This window comes from Sparus aurata, chromosome 11 (genome assembly GCF_900880675.1).
Source record: "Sparus aurata chromosome 11, fSpaAur1.1, whole genome shotgun sequence".
Classification (NCBI taxonomy): domain Eukaryota; kingdom Metazoa; phylum Chordata; class Actinopteri; order Spariformes; family Sparidae; genus Sparus; species Sparus aurata.
This window is the reverse complement of record NC_044197.1, coordinates 33,181,564-33,203,404: the sequence shown is the minus strand read 5'-3', so window position 1 is coordinate 33,203,404 and position 21,841 is coordinate 33,181,564. Positions and strand designations below refer to the sequence as shown.

At 41.1% G+C, this 21,841-nt stretch overlaps 1 protein-coding gene and 1 long non-coding RNA gene across 10 annotated transcripts in view; one reads left to right on the top strand and one right to left on the bottom strand.

Annotated features, from left to right (window-relative positions):
* LOC115591146 (uncharacterized) overlaps positions 1-691 on the bottom strand; it is a 1,280-nt gene extending 589 nt beyond the window's left edge. The window contains exons 1-3 of one of the 2 annotated variants that reach the window (XR_003985907.1): positions 622-691; positions 445-537; positions 315-344 (exon numbers count right to left, since the gene is read on the bottom strand). This is a non-coding gene — a long non-coding RNA (uncharacterized LOC115591146). Of the gene's footprint in view, positions 1-314; positions 345-444; positions 538-621 lie in introns of those variants that run through there. The other variant, XR_003985908.1, reaches the window with a different exon arrangement.
* nfic (nuclear factor I/C) overlaps positions 1-21,841 on the top strand; it is a 209,864-nt gene that overhangs the window by 71,728 nt on the left and 116,295 nt on the right. For 7 of the 8 annotated variants that reach the window (XR_003985904.1, XR_003985905.1, XR_003985906.1 and 4 more), the window contains exon 5: positions 20,361-20,435. Coding sequence is in view for 5 of the 8 variants with exons in the window: in XM_030432866.1 (XP_030288726.1) it covers positions 20,361-20,435 (75 nt within the window). In the remaining 3 variants the exon portion in view is untranslated. Of the gene's footprint in view, positions 1-20,360; positions 20,436-20,715; positions 21,077-21,841 lie in introns of those variants that run through there. The other variant, XM_030432870.1, reaches the window with a different exon arrangement.

Here is a 21,841-nt window from a genome sequence, read left to right as displayed (position 1 = left end):
CCCAGCACTCTGTCCAGCTGCTCATCCTCCACAAAGAAAATGATTACCCTGCCCTTTGATGTTGCCCATGAGGATGTAATTTTTCATGCGATGACTGCCTGTAAATATATATATTTCTTAGGAGAATGCTCAAAATGAATGTACGAACACTAGGCTAACAGAAAATGTTTCACTTAAATCATTCATTTAAATATATTTTGACCAAAATTAGTTACACTATGTGACTTAAATTCCATTTTCAAACTCACTTCAAGATGTTGCAGTAGACCGTTATCCTGAGTGATGAACGTTACATGAAGGTCACTAGTGACTTATCTATGGTGTTCAGCTTGCTGAGCCCTTTCCTAAAATTTGATCAAACAGCATTCAGATGTTAAACATAATTATTCTGGTTAAGTATATCAAATAAGATTTGTTGTTTGCTGATCCTTTGCATGTCCTCACCACAAGCCTGTGGAAAGATGCGTCTTCACTCAGGATCCCAACGTCTCTGGTTGTGGTGACCACATCATGTTAGTCCATGCTGTCATTATAGTCCTTAATCAAGACACACAAAGTCATGGCTTAGTGCACAGCTGTGATCACTGGATATGTTGTTCTCTTGGGTTAATCTTCACTCACATTAACATGCTCTCTGGGTGGAAAGCTGTAAGGCCTCTTACTGTACATGTGGTCGGTATCCTGTGGACTCTGAAGAAAGCAAACCATAACTGTGTCAGTTTGTTTTATGGGGATCCAGGTAGGATTGACATTTGCACTTAAAATGATCGCACCCACATTGCAAATTAGGTTTATTGACAAAATGTACAAACTTTCTGCTTTTTACAATAAACAAATCAAACATGAACAATTTAAATGGATTCCAGAATACATCTGTCATTTTTGCAATAAATGTATTTGTATGTCACTTTCTGACATGCACTTAAATGTCACCGTTAACAAATCTCTAGCCAGTACAGTTATTTGAAGTGATATAAAACATGACCCTATTTTTTAATGTTTTTGTGTGTCAAAATAACACATTAATCTGATTTTCATAACGTTAAAGACGACACAAAATGGGTTTGCTTACGCACATTTTCAGTGTATCGGTTTGACGAAATGTGTTTTTTTTTTTACAAATAGTCCGGTGTCTTTGAAAAACAGTCATTAATGCTCTTTCTGTCTGGCGAAAGACGTCTCAAACATTAAATTAAACGTCAACATCTTCCCAAAATGTAAACGACCTAACCTGAAACGGCATCTCCATCTTGTCTGCCTACAGGCGCTGCTGACAACTGCGGTTGGCAAACGTACGGTTAAAATGACATTAAGTGTTCAATGTTAACACCTTCTAACCGGGAACTTAAAAATAATATAAATGCGTCTCACCTGAACTGGCATTGCCGTCTTGTCTTCGCTGCATTTGCCTTCTTCTTCTTCTTCTTTGACTGCTTGCATTTGCTGCTGTGAGTTTAATCGTCCTTCCCGGCCACCGTAGCAACACGTAGGCGTAGTTTGTAGGGGCGTGGTTTGTATTATTGGAGTTGCCTGCAAATTGCCGTGAATTGTCGCAAACCTGAAATTCCACGACAATTTACAGTGCCGCATACTGACGAAAATCCCACTTTTCATGCAGTGTCTATGTTTGACGGCATAGATCAGAGGATTATGGTTGTAGATGTGGAAGTTTGACAGATATAGATGGTGTAAAGCCTGGTTTATGCTTCTGCGTCGCGGCGACGGCGTAGCTACGTCGTCGACCCTACGCCATCATTGAGCATTCGTAGTTCTGCGTCGAGGGAATGCGTTGTTCCGCCAAGCGGCTAGGGGGGTGTGGCTGTGTCTTTGTTTGGTTTCGGGGGGTTCATATCGGATTCCTTGGTTTTCTTCCGGTCAGACAGTAAACAATGGCAACTGAGATGGAGCGGGTGTTTTTGGAGATGGAGCTCGTGGATATTGAACAACAAATGCGGTGGCGGTGTTGTTATACTGTTGACCGGAAAAGCAACTGCCGGAAATCACGTTCTGAGCAGACCAATCGCAGTCCTTGTTGTTCGCGTCTCGACGCGTCGACGTGACGCGTAGTCAGGATTTTTTGGAGGCGCATGTCAGGCTACGGCGTAGGGTCTGCGTAGGGGTCTGCGTCGACGACGTAGCTACGCCGTCGCCGCGACGCAGAAGCATAAATCAGGCTTGAGGCAGTGGTTCTCAAATGGTGGGGCGTGCCACCCTGGGGGGGCGCAGTGAGGTGTCAGGGGGGGCGTGAGAGGCAGGGCAGGACGCGAAGGTCTATTTTCACTGGATACTTGTCTGCTGCATTACGTCTCCGTCACGCCAGCGGAGATGATAGACTAAAGTAAAAGTGAAACCTATGTGTTAACTTCGACCAGGTCCGCTGCGCTGCGTGTCTGCTCCGTCCAGCTCCGGCAGTCCGGAGCCCCCCAGAACAGCTACGCAGGACTTCTATATATCTGGCGGATGCCGGAGCACGACGCAGCAATTCAGCTGAATTTTGCACCGAGCAGACAGGAAGTCAAGTGACGAAATAACAATATAACGTCCGGTTACTTTTCAGAATAAAACACTCCGTGTTGACACCTCTAAAAAAAGACAAACACAAGCTCTTCTGCTAATCCCTCGGTCGGGAACTATGCAGCAGGAAATATGACGATGCTTACATAGACGTTGGGTTTACCATGAACCCGGTCAGAAATGGGGAAAGACCTGTTTGTGTTTTATGCAAAAAACTCTGGCAGTGGACAGCATGAAACCATTTTGATAATCAGGTGATTGTATGCAGAATGTTGCATCTCAGACAGTGGTTTATACAGATAAATAAATATTATCAAGTTCTTAATAGTATTTCAATTCGGGGGGGGGGGGCGCAAAAAAATTTCTGTCCTCTACTCTAGGGGGGGCATGACAAAAAATTATTGAAAACCACTGCTCTAAGATGTTTTGGACCCAGCACAATAACTTTGTCAGAGTTCAGAAGCAGAAAATTGCAGGTCATCCAGATTTTTATGTCCTTTAGACATGCCTGAAGTTTAATTTTCTGCCTGATTAGTGTCATCTGGCTTAATGAATAAGAATAGTTTAATAGTGCATTGATAGTGGAAAGAATAATGAATAGTCCTTTACACTATCAATGCAGGATAAAGAGAGGTTAGACGTTACCATTTGAGGTCAGAAGTTGATTAATTGCTGCTATGGGATGTGAGGAAGCGGGTTAAAAGGACTGATTTGGTTTTCCCATAAGCTTACAATTGTAAATGGGCTTGCATTTCTACAGTGTTTTTCCAGTTTACTGACTGCTCAAAGTTCTTTACAACACTTGTCACTGATGCCATGCAAGGTGCCAACTGAAGGAGTGGGGGGGAGTTAGGGGCAATAGAGGTTGACAGGTTGCTGTCAATTTTGTCAATTTTTGTTTGGAAAAATGAAAGGAAGGAGTTGCATTTATTGGTTGTGAAGGAGCTTAAGGTGTTTTCAATGGGTTTGAGAAGTGTGTTTATGGTGGAGAAGAGAACTTCAGGCTTGGTGGAGCCAGAGTCAATGAGTTGGAAATAGTTTGGTGAGAGCATCCGTGTATGCTGCAGATACTCTGTATATGCTTAGGGATGGGCAATTAAACTAGGATTCTTCTTCAAGTCTTTTGAGAGAAGGCATAAGAAGCTACCACAGTACTGGAGCCAAAGGACCAGAGGTGACCTAGTTTGGACACATGCTTTAATTTCAGAATGGGACATTAAGCTTTTCAATTACCTTTCCCAAGCAAAAGTAATGAATCCACTATTGTTGCCAGACTTGAAAGAATTAGGCTCACTTCCTGAGTATTCTGATGACCGCTAACAGCACTATCTCTGCCTCCATAGTCAACCCACACTTTCAGTCAAGGCATACTTATCTGCTATAACAGCCCCCTAAATTTCCCCTAAATTTTGTCACAAATACTGGCATTTTTACCTTGAGATACATAGCCAGCCAGTGACATCAAAATTTGGAGAGCTAGCTGCACCAGTCAAATCACGAGTTGTAGTCTTGATCAATTCCAGCTTATTTTGCCGTAACTGCTGTCACTCTTTCTCCAGCTATGTAAGGCTGCAGCCCAGCCTCACATAGCTTCACAATGCTTTTTAACCTCTGAATTTCTACAGCTTGTTTCTGTGCACAGATAGCCTTATCCCTTTCCAGAGCCCTTTCCTCACATTCCAAGTCATATTTGTGCTGCAAAACAAAGATGTCCACAAGTCCAAATCAAGTCTCAAGTCTTTGAGGGGCAAGTCCAAATCAAGTCTCAAGTTTCTTATGGTTTTAAAGAGCATTCTATCACCTGCTGCATGCCATCTGGTCTGCGTAGAACACTGCATATCTATAAAGAGTAAGGAATAAGGAATTTAAAGCATGTACTGTATTATCATCACTCCTTATCTATAAGCATAGAGTATTATCAGCCCTGATTAGTTGTTAGGTACGTGATAACTTTAAACAGACTATTGCAATGCCATATGACAAAAAACACACAAATGATTAACTGTATTTCGCTTTTTTTGCTACATAAATACACAGCTACAGTAGCTAAATCCAAAACACTATAGCTGCCAAATAATTTGAAATATACTGCCATAAGTCCCTAAACTGGCGATATCTAACATGAACAGTTTGTTCAAAAAGAGATATCTACCATTTGTGAAAATTAGCACCTGTCTTTGTGTGACAAAAATGATTTCTTGCATGAACATTAAACTCATGATCAAGTGAACTCCCTAAGCTACAAAGCTAGTAGCAAGTGTGATGACAGATAAGATACTGGGTCATAATCATTCATATGAATAGATTTGGAATATTCCTTGCAGTCCCAGCTGAGCTCTAACATTGAGCTTGAGTCTGACGGGGATGTCAGGGAAAGACCAATGTTTGATGCAGCCTTTTATAATGACAATGTTGAAATAAATGAGCAACAGGTGTTGCCACAGATCACCCAAATCCCAAGGAGGGAAGGGGGTGGGTTAGGCATTTGCAGGCTTTTAAAAACACATCCAGGAATGAGAATAGTAACTGGCAAGCCCAGGATGATCAAAATGATAGAAGGATGGTCCAGGGCCATGGACGGCTATCTGGACCAAAAGTATATAAGCTGGATGATCAGCGAAGAGTTTTTCAGTTCACCTCGGGATGGCTCGTGTGTGTGTGTTCTGTGTTTGTGAATAAACACCTTTTGGACTGAAGACCTGCTGTTTCACCTCTGATTTGGTATTCCAACTGTGAGTGTATTTTATAGTTAGTAAGTAAGTTTATTGTGAATTTAAGAAAGTAGTTGCCCACTACACAAGCTAATGATAACATTAGATAGCCAATGCTAAACATGTTTGCTAACCGCCGCTGAGGTTAACTTTTACATTGACTGTCCTATCTGGGTGTGTTTTCAGGTACCTGATGAAGTTTGATGTAGTCGATCCAGGACCGTTTACATTAATTCAGCAAACATTGCATTTGGTGATTCTTTTGTTTGCACCTTTTGTGTGTCCTATAGGCAAATGTATGACGAATATGACAGCGGCAGGGGTAGTGCTCATCGACATAGGGTTGCTGTCATCTGTGGCGGTGTGCACCAGATGTGTAAGTTTATGCATGAGGGAAAGATGCTCCTCCTACATTTTCTTAACATTAATGCACCAAAAAATAAAGAATAAAGATTGTTCACAAGGCCCAAATCTTGAGTCTGTGTTGAGTCCCAAGTGTTTTGAGGAGGAGTCTCAACTATGCTCTTGCTTTGCATACAACATTTAGATGTATTTTTTGGTGCAGACACGAACAGCCTTTTTTTGATAACAAGTCACTGGTGAAACAGCCATCATGTTTTGAAGCACAGAATACATACCCAGCATTCAGTTCTTAAACAGACAGCAGCACTGCAAGCAGGTCACCACATAGTAGCTTCATGATCCCAAATTCTGTTGGTACTCTTTGAAGAATCTGCTCCAATTAGTGACACCTACACTTCACTTCATGAAGGGTTAGGGTTAGGGTTGTCAACTATGTTCTTACTGTCAAGCAATGCTGGGTGAACTTGTCGAAAAGTAATCGATTAGAGAACTCAAATTATTTTTTTTGTTGGAATGAGTAATATAACATGTTAGTCATGCAATTCAAGTAATCTGATATTTAGTTTTTGACAAAAGTAATCCATTACTGGAAAAAAGTTGCAGTCTTTTTCTTTCCCTTTGTCTCGACCAAACAAAAAAAAAATTCCTGAAGCATTGCACTGTTTCTGTTTCTGTCCTGCTGCTCAGCATTTAGCTGTGTGCCAGCGGCAGGGAAACCTACAGTTGTGTACAGCCGGTTCAGTGAAGAAAGATGGCAGAGAGGACAGCATTTACTTATTTTCCCCATTATTTTACATCTTTTGGGTGAAAAAGACAAGAATTACATCACAGTGAATGCAAGTTTAATTGTTTATATGTAGGTATGTGTTTTTTAAAGTAACTTTACCCAACACTGCACAAGCAAAAAGTGTGCTTATTTATAAAAGTTGTCATCAGTCATGCTGTCTCAAAAGGAGGGGCATACACAATATCAGCAGGGCTTCGTCACCATTGTGGAGGACTCATGTAGTTATGTTCTCCTGACCAAATGTTGGCAGATATAAAGCATATCATAGATGAATGTAAAAATTGCTTTTATAGTATTTTTTCATTAAAGGGTTAAAGAAACCTAGCTTCTCTTAGTGACCAACAACAACTGTTAGCTGTGCTAAAATCACAGTTAAGTACAGCCATAGCTTATTGCTTGTATATTGACCTTTGTTGCAGAGCGGGTAAATGCTGAAAACACAATTCTTCAATGGGTGAAAGAAAAATAAATTCTTATACTAAATAGGACACTGCAACTGGCAGCGAGCCTGCTTTCTCTTCTTTCAGTGAAAATATATACTCCATTTACGGAAGCGCATTGCATTCACTGGAAAAAAAAAAAATTAGACATTATCTCGTAATTACGAGAAAAGATCTCGTAATTACGAGATCAGGATCTCGTAATTATGAGAAAAGATCTAGTACTTATGAGATAAGGAAAGGTGCGTCGTTGATTGTGAATAACATTTACGATAATCGTACTGAAGCCGCTCTGATGAGTGGCTGGTGGTGACTGTGTGGGTCAGACGGCAGTCTCAGTCAGACCCATGAAGCATACGAGGATAAGGATTTTGACAGAGATTTACTTAAATAGTACACAGTAGAAGTACATGAAGTACCATAGTTACACAAGTATAGGGACTTAGTTCAGCAGTATATGAATCTTGGTCTACTAATAGAAAATACGTTTTTTAATAACACATAAAAGTTGGGCGAAATGTCCTTATTCTCTGTAAAGGATTTTGACACAGGATTACTCGAAAAGTACACAGTAAAAGTACTTCATATTATGCATGCAAGTAGTCTAGGAAGTGCTTAATCCAGCAGTTTATAAATCTTGAACTACTTATGGAAACAATGTTTTGTTGTTGTTGTTGTTGTTTTTTCTCATGTCGTCCTTTACTTTGAAATCCGGATACCTTCGTGATACCTTCAGTTTATTACCGGGAGTATTTACTGTAAAAGTATGATCTCGTAATTACGAGATCTTTTCTCATAATTACGAGATTCGGATCTCGTAATTACGAGATCTTTTCTCATAATTACGATATAGGGTGTCTGATTTTTTTTTTTGTCCAGTGAATGCAATGCGCTTCCGTACTCCATGACAGAAAATTATACACTTTTTTATTTATGGTAGTAGGAAGATGGCGCCAGTGTGTGAGGCGGGACGTCACCTGCTCCGACTATTGTGTGTGTTTCTGTTGCTCGTAACATACACATACCGTCAACACTCTGCTGGTGTATGATCGCCAAACGTTGCTAGATCTGAGAACATCCGCCAAAAATCTGGTCAACTTTGATAGTTATGGACAAAAAACTCTGCCTCCTTTCCTCTCTGGCTTCCCGTCATACCTCTGCCGCACTCCAGCGCCACTTCCTCTGCGAAAACGCCACCGCCACCAGGGCAAACGTAGTGGCTGTCTGGTGAGGCTGAGGGCCGGGTTGGTTCGTTCTGATCGAGGAGGATATGGAGCGGGGCCTCGACTTTGTATCGCTGGACCCTGTCGCTGCCTGGTTGGTACCGGTGGCGGGCTCGAATGGGATGTTCCAGCCCCGCGGACCCTGCTCTCCCTGTCCCCGCTGGCGTGGAATAAATCTGGGGAATCTGCGGCCTCTGTGTCGGGCCTCCCTGTCAGCTGTTGACCCGCCAGCTCCTGCCAGGTTTGGCCTGGTAAACGCCAGATCGCTGGCGAACAAATCATTTATCCTTAAGGATTTCTTCATATCCCGGAAACTGGATTTCCTTTTTATCTCCGAGACCTGGCTGAGTGTCGGTGAGTCCAGTGTCTTCACTGAACTTTTACCTGACGAGTGCTGCTTTTTTAACTCTCCGCGGACCACTGGCCGAGGAGGAGGAATTGCGACTGTTTTTAAGAGTAACTTTAATTGTAAACAGTTATCGCTGTCATCCTCCTTCACCCATTTTGAGCTCAGCCTGTTTGAGCTGGGGCATTCTCACACGGTGCTGTGTGCTGTGATCTACCGGCCTCCCAAATATAACAAAGATTTTTTAACAGATTTTTTGGAGTTCTTGGCTGATATTATGCCCAAATATGACCGGGTCCTTCTTGTTGGAGATTGTAATATTCATGTGTGTTGCCCTGAAAACTCTTTGGCGCGTGACTTTTTAAACATCATTGACTCTTTTAATCACGTGCAGTCTGTACTTGGGCCTACACATGAACGTGGTCACACACTGGATCTTGTTTTATCGTATGGTCTGCCTGTTCTTAACCTGGAGGTCTGTGGACGCCTTTTTCTCGGATCATATGCCTGTACTGTTTGAAGCTGCTGTGTTCTGTCCCACAGTTAAACCTTGCGTTGCTGCTCGCAGATGTCGAGTTATTAACCCTTCCGCTGCTGCTCTCTTCTCCGCAGTTTTCAGTGAGAACTGCATCATTCACGAGTCTGTGTGTGAGGATACAGAGGCTCTTAACTCATTGTTTCTTGACACCTGTCAAACTGCCATAGACATTGCGGCTCCATTAAAGACCAGGCAGCAGAAAGCTAAATCAGAGCCTTGGCTGAATGAAACAACCCGCACTGAATGAAACAACCCGCACAACCCTCTAGCTCAAATAATGGAAAACAATGACATTTGCTACCATAGTTATGCAGATGACACACAAATTTACATAAGCATATCACCAGGGAACTATAATCCCATACATACCCTGAGTAGATGCATCGGACAAATCAATGATTGGATGTGTCAGAATTTTCCTCAGTTAAACAAAGATAAGACTGAAATAATTGTTTTTGGATCCAAGGAAGAACGACTTAAAGTCTCTGCTCAGCTTCAGTCTGTAATGTTGAAAACTACAGACCAAGTCAGAAACCTTGGTGTGACTATGGACTCAGACATGAGTTTCAGCAGCCATATTAAGACAGTTACAAAGTCAGCCTACTATCACCTTAAGAATATATCCAGGATAAGAGGGCTTATGTCTCGGCAGGATTTGGAGAAACGTGTTCACGCTTTTATCTTCAGCAGACTCGACTACTGTAATGGTGTCCTTACAGGACTCCCTAAAAACTCCATCAGACAGTTGCAGCTGATTCAGGACGCTGCTGCTCGAGTCCTAACAAGAACCAAAAAAGTAGATCACATCACTCCAGTTCTTAGATCTTTACACTGGCTTCCTGTCTATCAAAGAATAGATTTCAAAGTCCTGTTGTTTGTTTATAAAGCATTGAATGGTTTCGGGCCAAAATACATTTCTGATCTGCTGCCGTGCTATGAACCATCCAGACCTCTGAGATCGTCAGGTACCGGTCTGCTTTCAGTCCCCAGAGTCAGAAGTAAACATGGAGAAGCAGCTTTCAGTTACTATGCGCCACATATTTGGAACAAACTCCCTGAAAATTGCAGGTCTGCTCCAACACTCACCTCTTTTAAATCAAGACTTAAAACATTTCTTTTTGCCACTGCTTTTAACTGAAGCAATTCAAGTCTTTGAACTGCATTATTACTCTGACTCTACAGTCTTGTTTCTTTTAAAGCTTCTCTGTTTTAGCCTACTTGTTTTGATGTTTGTCTCTTAATGTTTTTACTGGTCTTAAAATGCTATTTTTATTTATTTTTCATTATTATTATTGTTATTATTATTATTATATATTTTTTTTTAATGCAATTTTTAATTTCTTTTAAATAAAATGTTTATGTCTTTTAATGTAATTTGTGTGTGCCTGTAAAGCACTTTGAGTTGCCTTGTGTCTGAATTGTGCTATACAAATAAACTTGCCTTGCCTTGCCTTGCCTTGCACTGCCAGACAGGACTGTCAAGAGCTGAGTGAAAGTGGAAAAAGGACAAATTGCAAGTGTCTTTTCAAATACTTAGGGACTGCTGGCGTCATTATCAATCCACTGTGATAGAGGCTAAAAGAAAATATTTTTCTGATATTGTTATTTTAAACTGTCATAAGCAGGGGCGGTTCTAGGGGTGGGCCCACAGGGGCCAGTGCCCCCGTAACTCTGAGTCTGGACCCCCCCTGTGGCCCCCCCGACAGGGAGTCTGCATCAATAATACAATGACAGATTTCTTGCACTGATTTTTTTACTGAAGGGAAAGGTGGAAATAAAGTGTCTCAGCAGTTTACTACCCAATCAAAGTTGTTGAAATTATAAACATTGTTTGAAGTCCCATTTATCCCTTATCTGAATGAGGGATTTGTCTTTTCCCGGGTTGTATGTGCCCCCTAACAAAAAAGCCGGCCCCAACCTGGCCCCCCTATTAAAACCGGTCTAGAACCGCCACTGGTCATAAGCCTTGTGTGCTGTTTAAAGTGATCAATTCTGTTCTGAATGCACCACAGACTGGAATTGAGGCTTCCCCTGCTCTGTGTGAGAATTTTCTTCACTACTTCATTGATAAAGTCACTTCTACCAGAGCACTTATTTCACCTCCTGCTTCTGATCCTTCAGTGTTTGTCCCTTGCTCTGCTGTGTTGGACACATTTGAGCCTGTGACCCTGCCTGTTGCACAGGAGATTGTGAATCATTTAAAGCCCTCAGGTTCTCCTGATGATACTGTCCCGCCCCGATTATTTAAGGAGGCTTTTTCCACTATTGGGCCATCATGTCTCACAGTTATTAATAGCAGTCTGTCCTCTGGAGTAGTCCCTGTGAATCTTAAAGGAGTCATCACCCGGAAATCGCAATTTCTTTCATTAAATCATGCATATTGGTGTTGGACCTCTGTTGAAACTTGCCTGAAAAGCTGGAGTTTGAAAGTGGCTTATTTTTTTTCGCTTTGGCTCTTTTTCCGAACAGGAATAGCGCACAGCAGTGCGCGTTCCTAAAGCACGAGATTTTGACTCTGCTCCTGTGGTGACGTTACCACAGGAGGCTACTTGCATCGGCTCACAGCCGTCCTCAGCCAGAGTGAGCACGCCGAATCTGCTTATTTCTCTGTCATTTTCACGCCATACATCGTCACCGCCAGCATTAAAACTTAGGTCGTACATGTAAAACACGAGTGTGAAAAGTAAGAAGGAAAAAAAAAGAATTTACCATTCAGAGACATCCTGCTGTAAACGTGTCTCTTCCACCGTCTCTGCCTCTTCACTCTCCCGTTCGGTTTCCGACTCCGGCTCGTACATAAATGCCTGAATTCCGTAAGGTTCGTCATTTAGTGTGTGCGCCATGACAGGGGGCTGTTTATGTTTTGGAGTCTGTGTGCATGCAGGCTAGCCCCCCATTCCGGCTCTGTCCTTCCTGCGGCCAATCAACGCGCGCCTCATTACATATTAATACAATGCACATCTGGACTGGTCAAAACCTCGCGCATAATCTCGCATAAGAAAGTCGCGGTATAAAAAAGGGTTCGGAACAAGTACTATGTTTGATTTTTTTTAATTTTTTTTTTTCTAACAAGTTTTGAGAATTGATCCGAAAGCGATCCAAGAGGGACTGGATATGTAAAAAACCAGGTGATGACAATGTGCAGCCTTTACTAAAAAAATCTGGACTGGACCCTGCTGTTTTGGCAAATTACAGGCCTATCTCCAAATTGCCTTTCTTCTCTAAATCTTAGAGAAGATTGTGTATTCTCAGCTCATGGACTTTTTAAATGAATCAATCTGGTTTTAAAACATTGCACAGCACAGAATCAGCGCTTTTAATAGTTTTTAATGACATCTTTTTAGCTACTGACTCTGGTCACTGTGTTGTCCTTGTACTTTTAGATTTGACTGCAGCATTTGATACAGTGGACCATGAAATCCTGATTGCTCGTTTGGAGCAGTGGGTGGGCATCAGTGGCACAGCACTAGAGTGGTTCAGGTCCTACCTGTCACATCGGACTTTCTCTGTCAGCCTTGATGACTCTGTGTCCTCCACTGCTCCTCTTTCATATGGGGTCCCACAGGGCTCTGTGCTTGGCCCGCTTTTATTTTCTCTCTATCTTTTACCACTTGGCTCCATTCTCAGGAAACATGGCATTTCTTTTCATTGCTATGCGGATGACAGCCAGATTTATGTCCCACTCAAAAAGGCTGATTCCTACTCCGTTAAACCACTTCTAAAGTGTTTACATGACATTAAAGCTTGGATTTCTTTAAATTTTCTGAATTTGAATGAAGAAAAGACAGAAGTCATGGTCTTTGGTGGCACTTCTGTGACCCTCCCCCAAGTTGATTTGTTTTCTCTGGCACAGTATCACAAGCCAATTGTGAACAATCTGGGTGTAAAAATGGACTCAGACCTTAAATTTAAAAGCCTTAATCTGGCTTTTAAATTTAAGGTCTGAGTCCATTTTTGCTGTGGTGAAATCTAGCTTTTTCCAGTTAAGGCAGCTGGCAAAAATCAAACCAGTCCTTCAGAGACAGCAATTTGAGACAGTAATCCACGCCTTTGTGACAACTAGGCTGGATTACTGTAATGCACTATATATGGGGGTTAGCGGGTCCTCCATTGCGCGTCTTCAACTGGTACAAAATGCTGCTGCACGTCTTTTAACTGGCACAAGCAAGTATGAGCACATCTCACCTATTTTAGCTTCACTCCACTGGCTTCCCGTCCATTTAAGGATTCATTTTAAAATTATTTTATTTGCTTTTAAAACCTTGAATGGCCTTGCCCCACTGTACCTCTCTGAGCTGCTGCACCCCTACATGCCCAACCGGTCTCTGACAGTGCCTCAGAGGGGACCGAGCGTTTGCCATAGCAGCTCCAAAGCTTTGGAATGGTCTGCCGCTGCACATTAGACAGGCCTCCTCTCTGTCTCATTTTAAAACTCTTCTTAAAACCCACCTCTTTTCAGTGGCGGCTGGTGACTGAAAAAATTGAGGAGGACAGGAGGAAAACCAGTCCACGGTGTCATGTTATTTTATACAAGTCAACTACTTATCCCTACTTTCTTATATTTAATGAAAACTAAGCAATAAAACAATGACTTACAAGAATTCTTTAAAAAACATTGTATTAAATGGCTAATATACTGTACAAGACAAAAAAAATACCACTGTATAGCCCTTCCGGAATTTGATCCCCAGTCGCCTGCTCTACTCACTGTGCTACCACAGCAATCAACGTACATACTTCAGGACAACACAGGACATCACACACATCACTCATCACAATCGCCCGGTCTAACGTTATGTCCTCCAGCAGGACGAACGAAACGAAAACTATGAATTATTTTTCTGACTGCTTCGCTCAGAAATGTGCTTATATTTCCTTTGAAACCGATTCCAATATCGCTGAAAACTCCATATTTCTTGTCCGAGCATGGCGGGCAGTGAAAGCTGTAAAATACCATATTGACCCGAATATAGGACGACCCTGATAATAAGACGACCCCTCTTTTCAAGACTAATCTTCAGAAAAAGACTCTGATATCCAAAATTTGTTTCTCAGTAACAAACTCACATACCCTCCTGTCAATCTCTTGGAAGCGGCCGCTCAGAGGACCACGATAAGCTTTTCTCTTACTGTTGGCGTTTTCAGACGATCTTTTTGGACCCGCCATCTTCGGACGTTACACTCCGTAACTCCATAGTTCTTTGTTGGCTGACAGTTGTTTGGCACCTCCGCTGCATTGATCTCATTATCTTAAAATCAGCATCATAGCTCCGCCTCAGATGTCTGTTAACTTGCCACACTTGATCCACTTTGCTCCGTAAAATCACAGCGTCTCTCCATTTTTCATCTCCTGTCACTTCTTCTCCGCTGTGATTGACAGATTACCCGAGCCATAGTGTCAGTGACGTCTCTACTATCCACCTGTTTCCTCGGGAGCCTATGGGGGCTGCCATGACAGATAACTACTTCCGCCAGCGGTTTTCTGTTTCCGGTTGCCTTGCAACTGCATGATGGCCGCTGCCGCTAAGCTAGCCCTAAACAACTAGCGTTAGGTCATAAGAGCTAAATTGTTTTTAAAATGAGCTCAGGTACAACATGTGCCGTTGTTGGTTGCCACAACAATTCATGAAAATTGAAGTTTTTTTCAGAAACGTCTCGTGTAGTACATCAACCACTGAGACAAACTTGTCCTGCCCTGCACCCTACACGCCATGCTGAGGAAGGAGGAACGGAGACTAGCGCGGCTCGCGGCTTTGACACTAAAATAAATATTTGGGTTTATGAATATCTTCCACAGAATAGCTGCTGCATGACTTTCCTAACCCGGCGATGTCCGAGCAGCCGCCTGTCTCCACGGCTTCACTTTCCTTCAGCATTATCCACGCTGTATGTGTAGCTTGATTGACACTCTGGCTGGACGCTACTGCTGCCTTCAGAAATATAAACTCGCTGTGTTTCTTCAACAGTACTTTCCCTATTTTGTTACTGTGCAGGTAGTTGTATGCTTCTGTGCTTTTGTAACTGCGTAATTCTCCACCGTCGACATCTTCAGAAAATATAAGATAAGCATTAGCCCGACGTTAGCTACATCGCTAACGTCGGGCTAATGCCGTGCTAATGCTTCATGTCATCTGCCTACTCCGTGAGAACTGACGGGTGAGGCACTGTGAGAACTGTCCTCACGCTTCTTATCCCATCAAGTTTTATCTGTTAACGCATCTGAACTGTTGTCCTTGCCTGAGGAAACACTGGAGAGTTTTGCCCTGGTTGATGCAAGGACACTTCGTCGAGTATTCTCCCAAGTAAACCCAACAACCTGCCCTTTAGACCCAATTCCCACATCACTCTTAAAATCATTTTATGGATTCTTTGAGGAACAGTTTTTAAACATCATGAACTGCTCTCTTCAGACGGGTGTCTTTCCCACCGCCTTCAAACTGGCAGTGGTGAAGCCCCTTCTTAAGAAGAGCAACTTAGACCCCAACGTTTTTGACAACTACCGACCTGTATCCAACTTACCGTTTTTAAGTAAAATTTTAGAAAAACTGGTTTTTAACCAAGTTAATGACTTTTTAAACAGAAATAACATCTTAGAGAAACATCAGTCTGGTTTTAGGAGAAACTACAGTACCGAAACAGCACTTTTAAAGATTTTAAATGACATCAGATGGAATTTTGATAACAAAAAGCTCACAGTGTTGGTTCTACTGGATCTAAGCGCTGCTTTTGATACAGTAGACCATCACATTTTATTAAACAGACTCAGCCATCTGGTCGGCCTCTCTGGTACTGTCCTCAACTGGTTTTGTTCCTATCTCACAGAACGATGCTTTTATGTAAGTATGGATACATGCTCCTCAGGAACCCATGAAATTGGATGTGGGGTTCCCCAAGGGTCAATTTTAGGTCCACTTCTTTTTAATCTTTACATGCTTCCTCTTGTCATCAGGAGACACGGCATCAGCTTCCATAGTTACGCTGATGACACACAACTGTACATTGCCGTGTCTCCTGATGAAACAGATCAAATTGATGCCCTTCTTAACTGCATTGTAGACACCAAGTCATGGATGGCAGTGAATTTCCTACAGCTCAACCAGGACAAAACTGAGGTTTTAGTTATAGGTCCTGAAGGCCAGAGAGAGAAACTTTTTCCAAAACAACAACATTTTAAACCAACACAATCAGTAAAAAATCTGGGCGTGATTTTTGATTCTGAGCTGAATTTTATTCCAGATATCAGAAATATGACAAAAATAGGTTTTTATCATCTTAAGAACATAGCCAGAGTCCGCCCGTTTCTCTCCCAGGCCAGTACGGAGGTGCTAATGCATGCTTTTATTTCCTGTCGCTTAGATTATTGTAATGCCCTGCTCTCTGGTCTTCCCAAAAAGAGTACTCTAAATCTCCAATTATTACAAAACTCAGCCGCACGAGTGCTGACGAGGACCAGAGGGCGGGAGCACATTACACCAGTTTTAGAGTCACTGCATTGGCTCCCCGTGCGCTTCAGGATCGATTTTAAGGTTCTTTTACTGGTTTTTAAATGTCTTAACGGCCTTGCGCCCTCCTACTTATCTGACCTGCTTTTACCATATCAACCCTCGCGGACCCTGAGGTCCTCCGGCTCTGGCCTTTTATCCCTACCAAAACCAAGAACTAAAACCCACGGTGAGGCGGCATTTAGCCACTATGGCCCCCGCTTGTGGAACAGCCTGCCGGAGAACCTCAGGGCCCGTATTCACAAAGACTTTTATCTTAACGTTAGGAGTACTCCTAAATCGGACTAAAAGTTTTTATGTGGGAGTTGTTTCTTAAGAGTAATTCACAAAGCCGCTGAGACCTACTTTTACTTATGAAAACAGTGAACTCCTAAACTAGAAGTAACTCTCTGTTGCTATGGATGACGTCATTTTATAAGGACGCACTTAGAAGCGGTGACAACGGTGATTGGCTGTTGAGTGACAGGGCAGCCCATTGAAAAGTTATTTAGGCTACGCAATGCACGAAGTGAAAATAAGGAAGTTGCTTACAAGCCCGTCACAAAGCCTATGGAAAGATATTGGATAAAGAAATGTATTCATGAGGAGAATTAAGTGCACCCCCCACCCCCCGCCAAACAAAAACGCTTCGGACAAAAATGACAAATTTGAAGATAAATAAAAAAACGGCAATAAATAAAAACGGCATTTGCTCGAAAAGCTGCGTCAAACCACTCTCCATTAAAATTCGTGAATTGTGTGTTGATCCGGGCCATTTCGCAACAATATCCAGTAGGCTATATTGTAATGTGTGTCAAAGACAATTTGTGTATAGATGGAATGCAAGCCCTATTCGCACGGGACTAGAATAACGTGGGGACCTCCAGTAATTTGTAATAATTGCGGAGGTCGTCTGTGATCTTAATCCCGTGTGAATCTGCCATGTCCGTAATTTGTAAAGTAAAAATTCCACTGCAAATTACCTACTATATTTCACCAAACACAGAGTTCATGTGATAATATCAGTCCTGTGCAAATCAGCATCTCTTTTTCCCGGTCCAGAATTATGGAGGCTGCGTTGGGAATTATAAATGAAAGTTTTGACAGCATTTTGGGTGCAAATTCAGGAGGCTCATCAGAAGAGCGAAATCTCGAAAGATGATTAGATGGATTACATGCATGGCAGCATGCGGTAAGGAACATTTTTCCATCTTTCAACAGGCTCACCAGTTATTATATTAAATGTCAGTAAATTCGAGTTAAAACACAGACTTTGCTTATCCTGTGTGAATGCGCCGCATGAAACACGGACATGGTGGGATAATTTCTAAATCACTTGAGGTCTCCAGGTTATACTAGTCCCTGGTGAAGAGCTGCATTTTCCCCCTAGTCAAACACCGGAGTGTTGCCAAACATTTTTACTGCGGCGTTATTGGATTGTTTCGGTTGGTTGGGGACGTTATTGCGTCCCTCACCATCTCAACCACAACTTCAGTCCCTTCACGGTCCATCCGATATCGTTTTAATAATTCCCTGTTATTTAGCGTCTCCAAAACATTCGGCTGTAACCAGGTCTTAGCGAGTTAGGAGTCCTCTGGACTACTTCTAAGGTCTTCCAGACTTAGGTGCTACTTTTAGGCTTAAAATGTTTTGTGAATAACTCTTATTTTCAAAAATTAGGAGTCCTAAAGTTACGACTGACACGTCCATTATTTTTAGGAGTTGCTCCTAAATTCGCCTGTTAGGAGCTACTTTTAGCCTTAAGATTCTTTGTGAATACGAGCCCAGGTCTGCAGAGACCTTATTTTTAAGGGAAGGTTAAAGACACACCTTTTTAATCAGGCTTTTAACTAATATTTTAAATTCTTATTCCATTCTTATGTGGTTCTATCGTATTTTATGTTGTTGTGCCTATCTTGTTTTTTTTTTTTTATTATTATTATTATTATTTATCTTCGATACTATTTTATTTTATTTATTATTATCTTATGCATTTTATCCTTTTAACTGTTCACTTCATTTAACTATCTTTTGTCAGGGTTTTTATCCTATCTTATGTTTTTAGTTTTTAAGGGTTAACTCCACACTGGGAGCTGTGTCTGGGCTGCTGCTGGGGGTGCTGTCCCTGGGTCCCTTTGGCCCAGCCAGTCGTTGTCTGTCAGGGTCGGGGGGCCTGGGCACTGGTGCCCCCCGTGGCACAGCCTGTGACTCCTCCCAGTGTGGATGGCCCCAAAGTTGGCGTTTCCTCAATCCTCAGTGCCTTGCCATGTCTCCTTATTTCCTGTAGTAAGAGTGTGTGTGTGTGTATGTATGTGTGTGTACGTATGTGTGCATGTATATAGTACGGAGGGTGGGAGGGCTTTCTTTATTATTGTTTTATGTTTCCTGTGTAAAGCACTTTGTGCTACATACTCATGTATGAAAAGTGCTTTATAAATAAAGTTAATTGATTGATTGATTGATTGACTTATTAAAACATCTGTACTGTGTATCCACCGCCGATTTTTATCCATTCTGTCGCTTTCTTTGTGTTAAAAGCCGGTTTTAGAGCGAGCATGACAGCTACGTTCACGTAAACACCGAGGTCAGCCAGTTCAACCGGAAGAGCATAACCGAATACCGCTATGAACCATGGGTAAACTCACGAAGTCAGGAATAAGGTGGATAAGCTGGCGCCCTCTGCTGTTGCGGTCGCGTAGCGACCCAGACAACTATCAGCATGTATATATATATATATATATATATATATATATATATATATATATATATATATATATATATATATATATATATATATATATATATATATATATATATATATATATATACATACATATATATACATACATATACATACATATATATATATATTATATCTATTATCTATATATATAGTATATACATATATATATATATATATATATATATATATATATATATATATATATATACACATATATATATATACTACTATATATATATATATATATATATATATATATATATACATATATACACATACCATACACATACATATATATATATATATATATATATATATATATATATATATATATATTTCTGCCATTTTTTCTTTTTATTTATCCATCTTTGTTATTTTATTTAATGATTTGTATTCCCATTATATAATCCTTGAAGCTTTAGCAACATTAATTAATATTATACGTTGTCTTTTTGTAATCTTACTCTTTTTGACTTGCATGAACTGATTCTGATTGTGGAAAAGTCATGTACAAATATTTTGTTGTTGCCTTGAAAACGCAAATGCTGAATGAGAGAAAAGACTTTGAATGGAGACCTAAGTTGAAAATGGCAGATGAGCCCAGTGTGAAGGGTGATTTTCCCTCTGAAAAGAATGACAGGTGACTTGTAGTGGAGGATTCTGCAGGGAGTGCTAGCAATCAGTAACCTAATCTAAAAAATAAATCCTACTACATCCATCCATCAAGTGTCCTTTCTGTAGCCAGAGGTAATTCATCTCTCTCACTATAATGAGAAATGGACTGAAGTTTATTTTATCTTTGGTGTGGGCATCAGAGGAAAGAGGTGGAAAAGTAACATCTGACAAATGGCAATTTTTGATTCAGACAAGCTAGGCTAGCAATCGAAAGAAATACTGAAAATGGTTCAGAATAGGATTTACATTCTTTGTTTGTTGCTCATGCTGAAGTCAATGAGGATTTCAGATTTCTTTTCCCTAACAAAGAACTTGGATAAGTTGATTTCACATTGGTGTCTCTTTACAGCAATTTCTGCAGTGATGTGATGAATTTGACCAAACTTGATTACTTTTTAATTGTAAGTAAATAGTCTTTTTTTAAAAATAAAGTCAGTCTCTCTCTCTCTGAATGTTAATCTGGTACTTAAAATTGTCCGTATTGTGAAGTGTTTCAAACAAACAAACAAGTCTCTCACTCTCCCATTCTCTTTCTCCAGAGGCAGAGCAGAGCAGCAGTCCCAGTCATACAGGAGTGGGCTCTGATCAGGAAGACAGTCGAACAGCTACCATGGGTAATGTAAAGGATCTTTCATAATAGAGAAACATTATGTTTGTGTTTTGAAAATTCATTTTGTTGTTTATTCTGTAATTTACACGCACATGTATAATCTCAATTATTTCTGGGGGCCGCTGTGGCTCATGAAGTAGAGCAGATGGTCTACTATTTAGAAAACTGGTTTGTCCGTCTGGCACTAAGCAGCTTTCTTTGATTTAGATTCAATTTGGCAATCATAAATCATTTGTACTTGTCAGACATATTTATGAGAAGTTATATAATCTGATATACAATAGATCACCTTGGGGTACCACACCAGACAGATAAGGTAATGTTCCTCCCTTGACGCCTGCCAGGCATCAGTTCCTCTGCAACACCTGCATCGGACACAATCAAAATCTGTGATCTGTACATTTCCATTTCTGCTGTCTGGGTAAATAAGTTAATTACTTATTAGGTAAGGTAATTGGCTTATTCTAAATTGATCACCACTTTCACCAGCAGTAATGGCCTCATTTTCAGTTTTTGCTGCATTTCTCCAGGGTTTACATTCATTTATTCTTCATTGTCTTGTGTTTGTGTGACTCAGAATTCTAGTGTGCTGTTGTGTTTCGTCCCGTGAGTATAGTTCAGTAATAAATATGTTAGCTATACACAGATTGGTGTGCTGGTTTTCTGTGAGCTCAAGTTCAGCCACTGCATGTCGGTACAATACACTGTTACACTGCTATCTGAGTTTAGAGTTACTTCCTTTCCATTACTTGGTGGGTTTTTAGGCCTATTCTTGAATGTACTGCAAGATAAGTTATTGATATTATTGCTTGGACTAGGTTATCATCTCTGAGGACAAATAATGAATTTAATAATTCCTAGTGATCCATAAATCCCCCAAATAAATATTTATCTAAATTTTAATCTAACTCGGTCGATACTGCAACAGCGGCCAGCCTTAAAAATTCCGACCACTGTACCCTTACATTCAACACAATCTTATAAATTAAGCTGCTTAGAAACTGGATACTCTGGGCTTAAGTACAACACTCTGCAACTGAATATTGCACTTTCTCACAAGCAGACCCCAGATGGTTTGGATTAATCAACACTGGAGCCCCCCAGAGTTGTGTGCTCAGCCCCCTCCTGTTCACACTGAAACCCATGACTGCACTCCCAGGCCCATATTCTCAAAGAATCTTAAGGCTAAAAGTAGCTCCTAACAGGCGAATTTAGAAGCAACTCCTAAAAATAATGGGCGTGTCAGTCGTAACTTTAGGACTCCTAATTTTTGAAAATAAGAGTTATTCACAAAACATTTTAGGCCTAAAAGTAGCACCTAAGTCTGGGAGACCTTAGAAGTAGTCCAGAGGACTCCTAACTCACTAAGACCTGGTCACAGCCGAATGTTTTGGAGACGCTAAATAACAT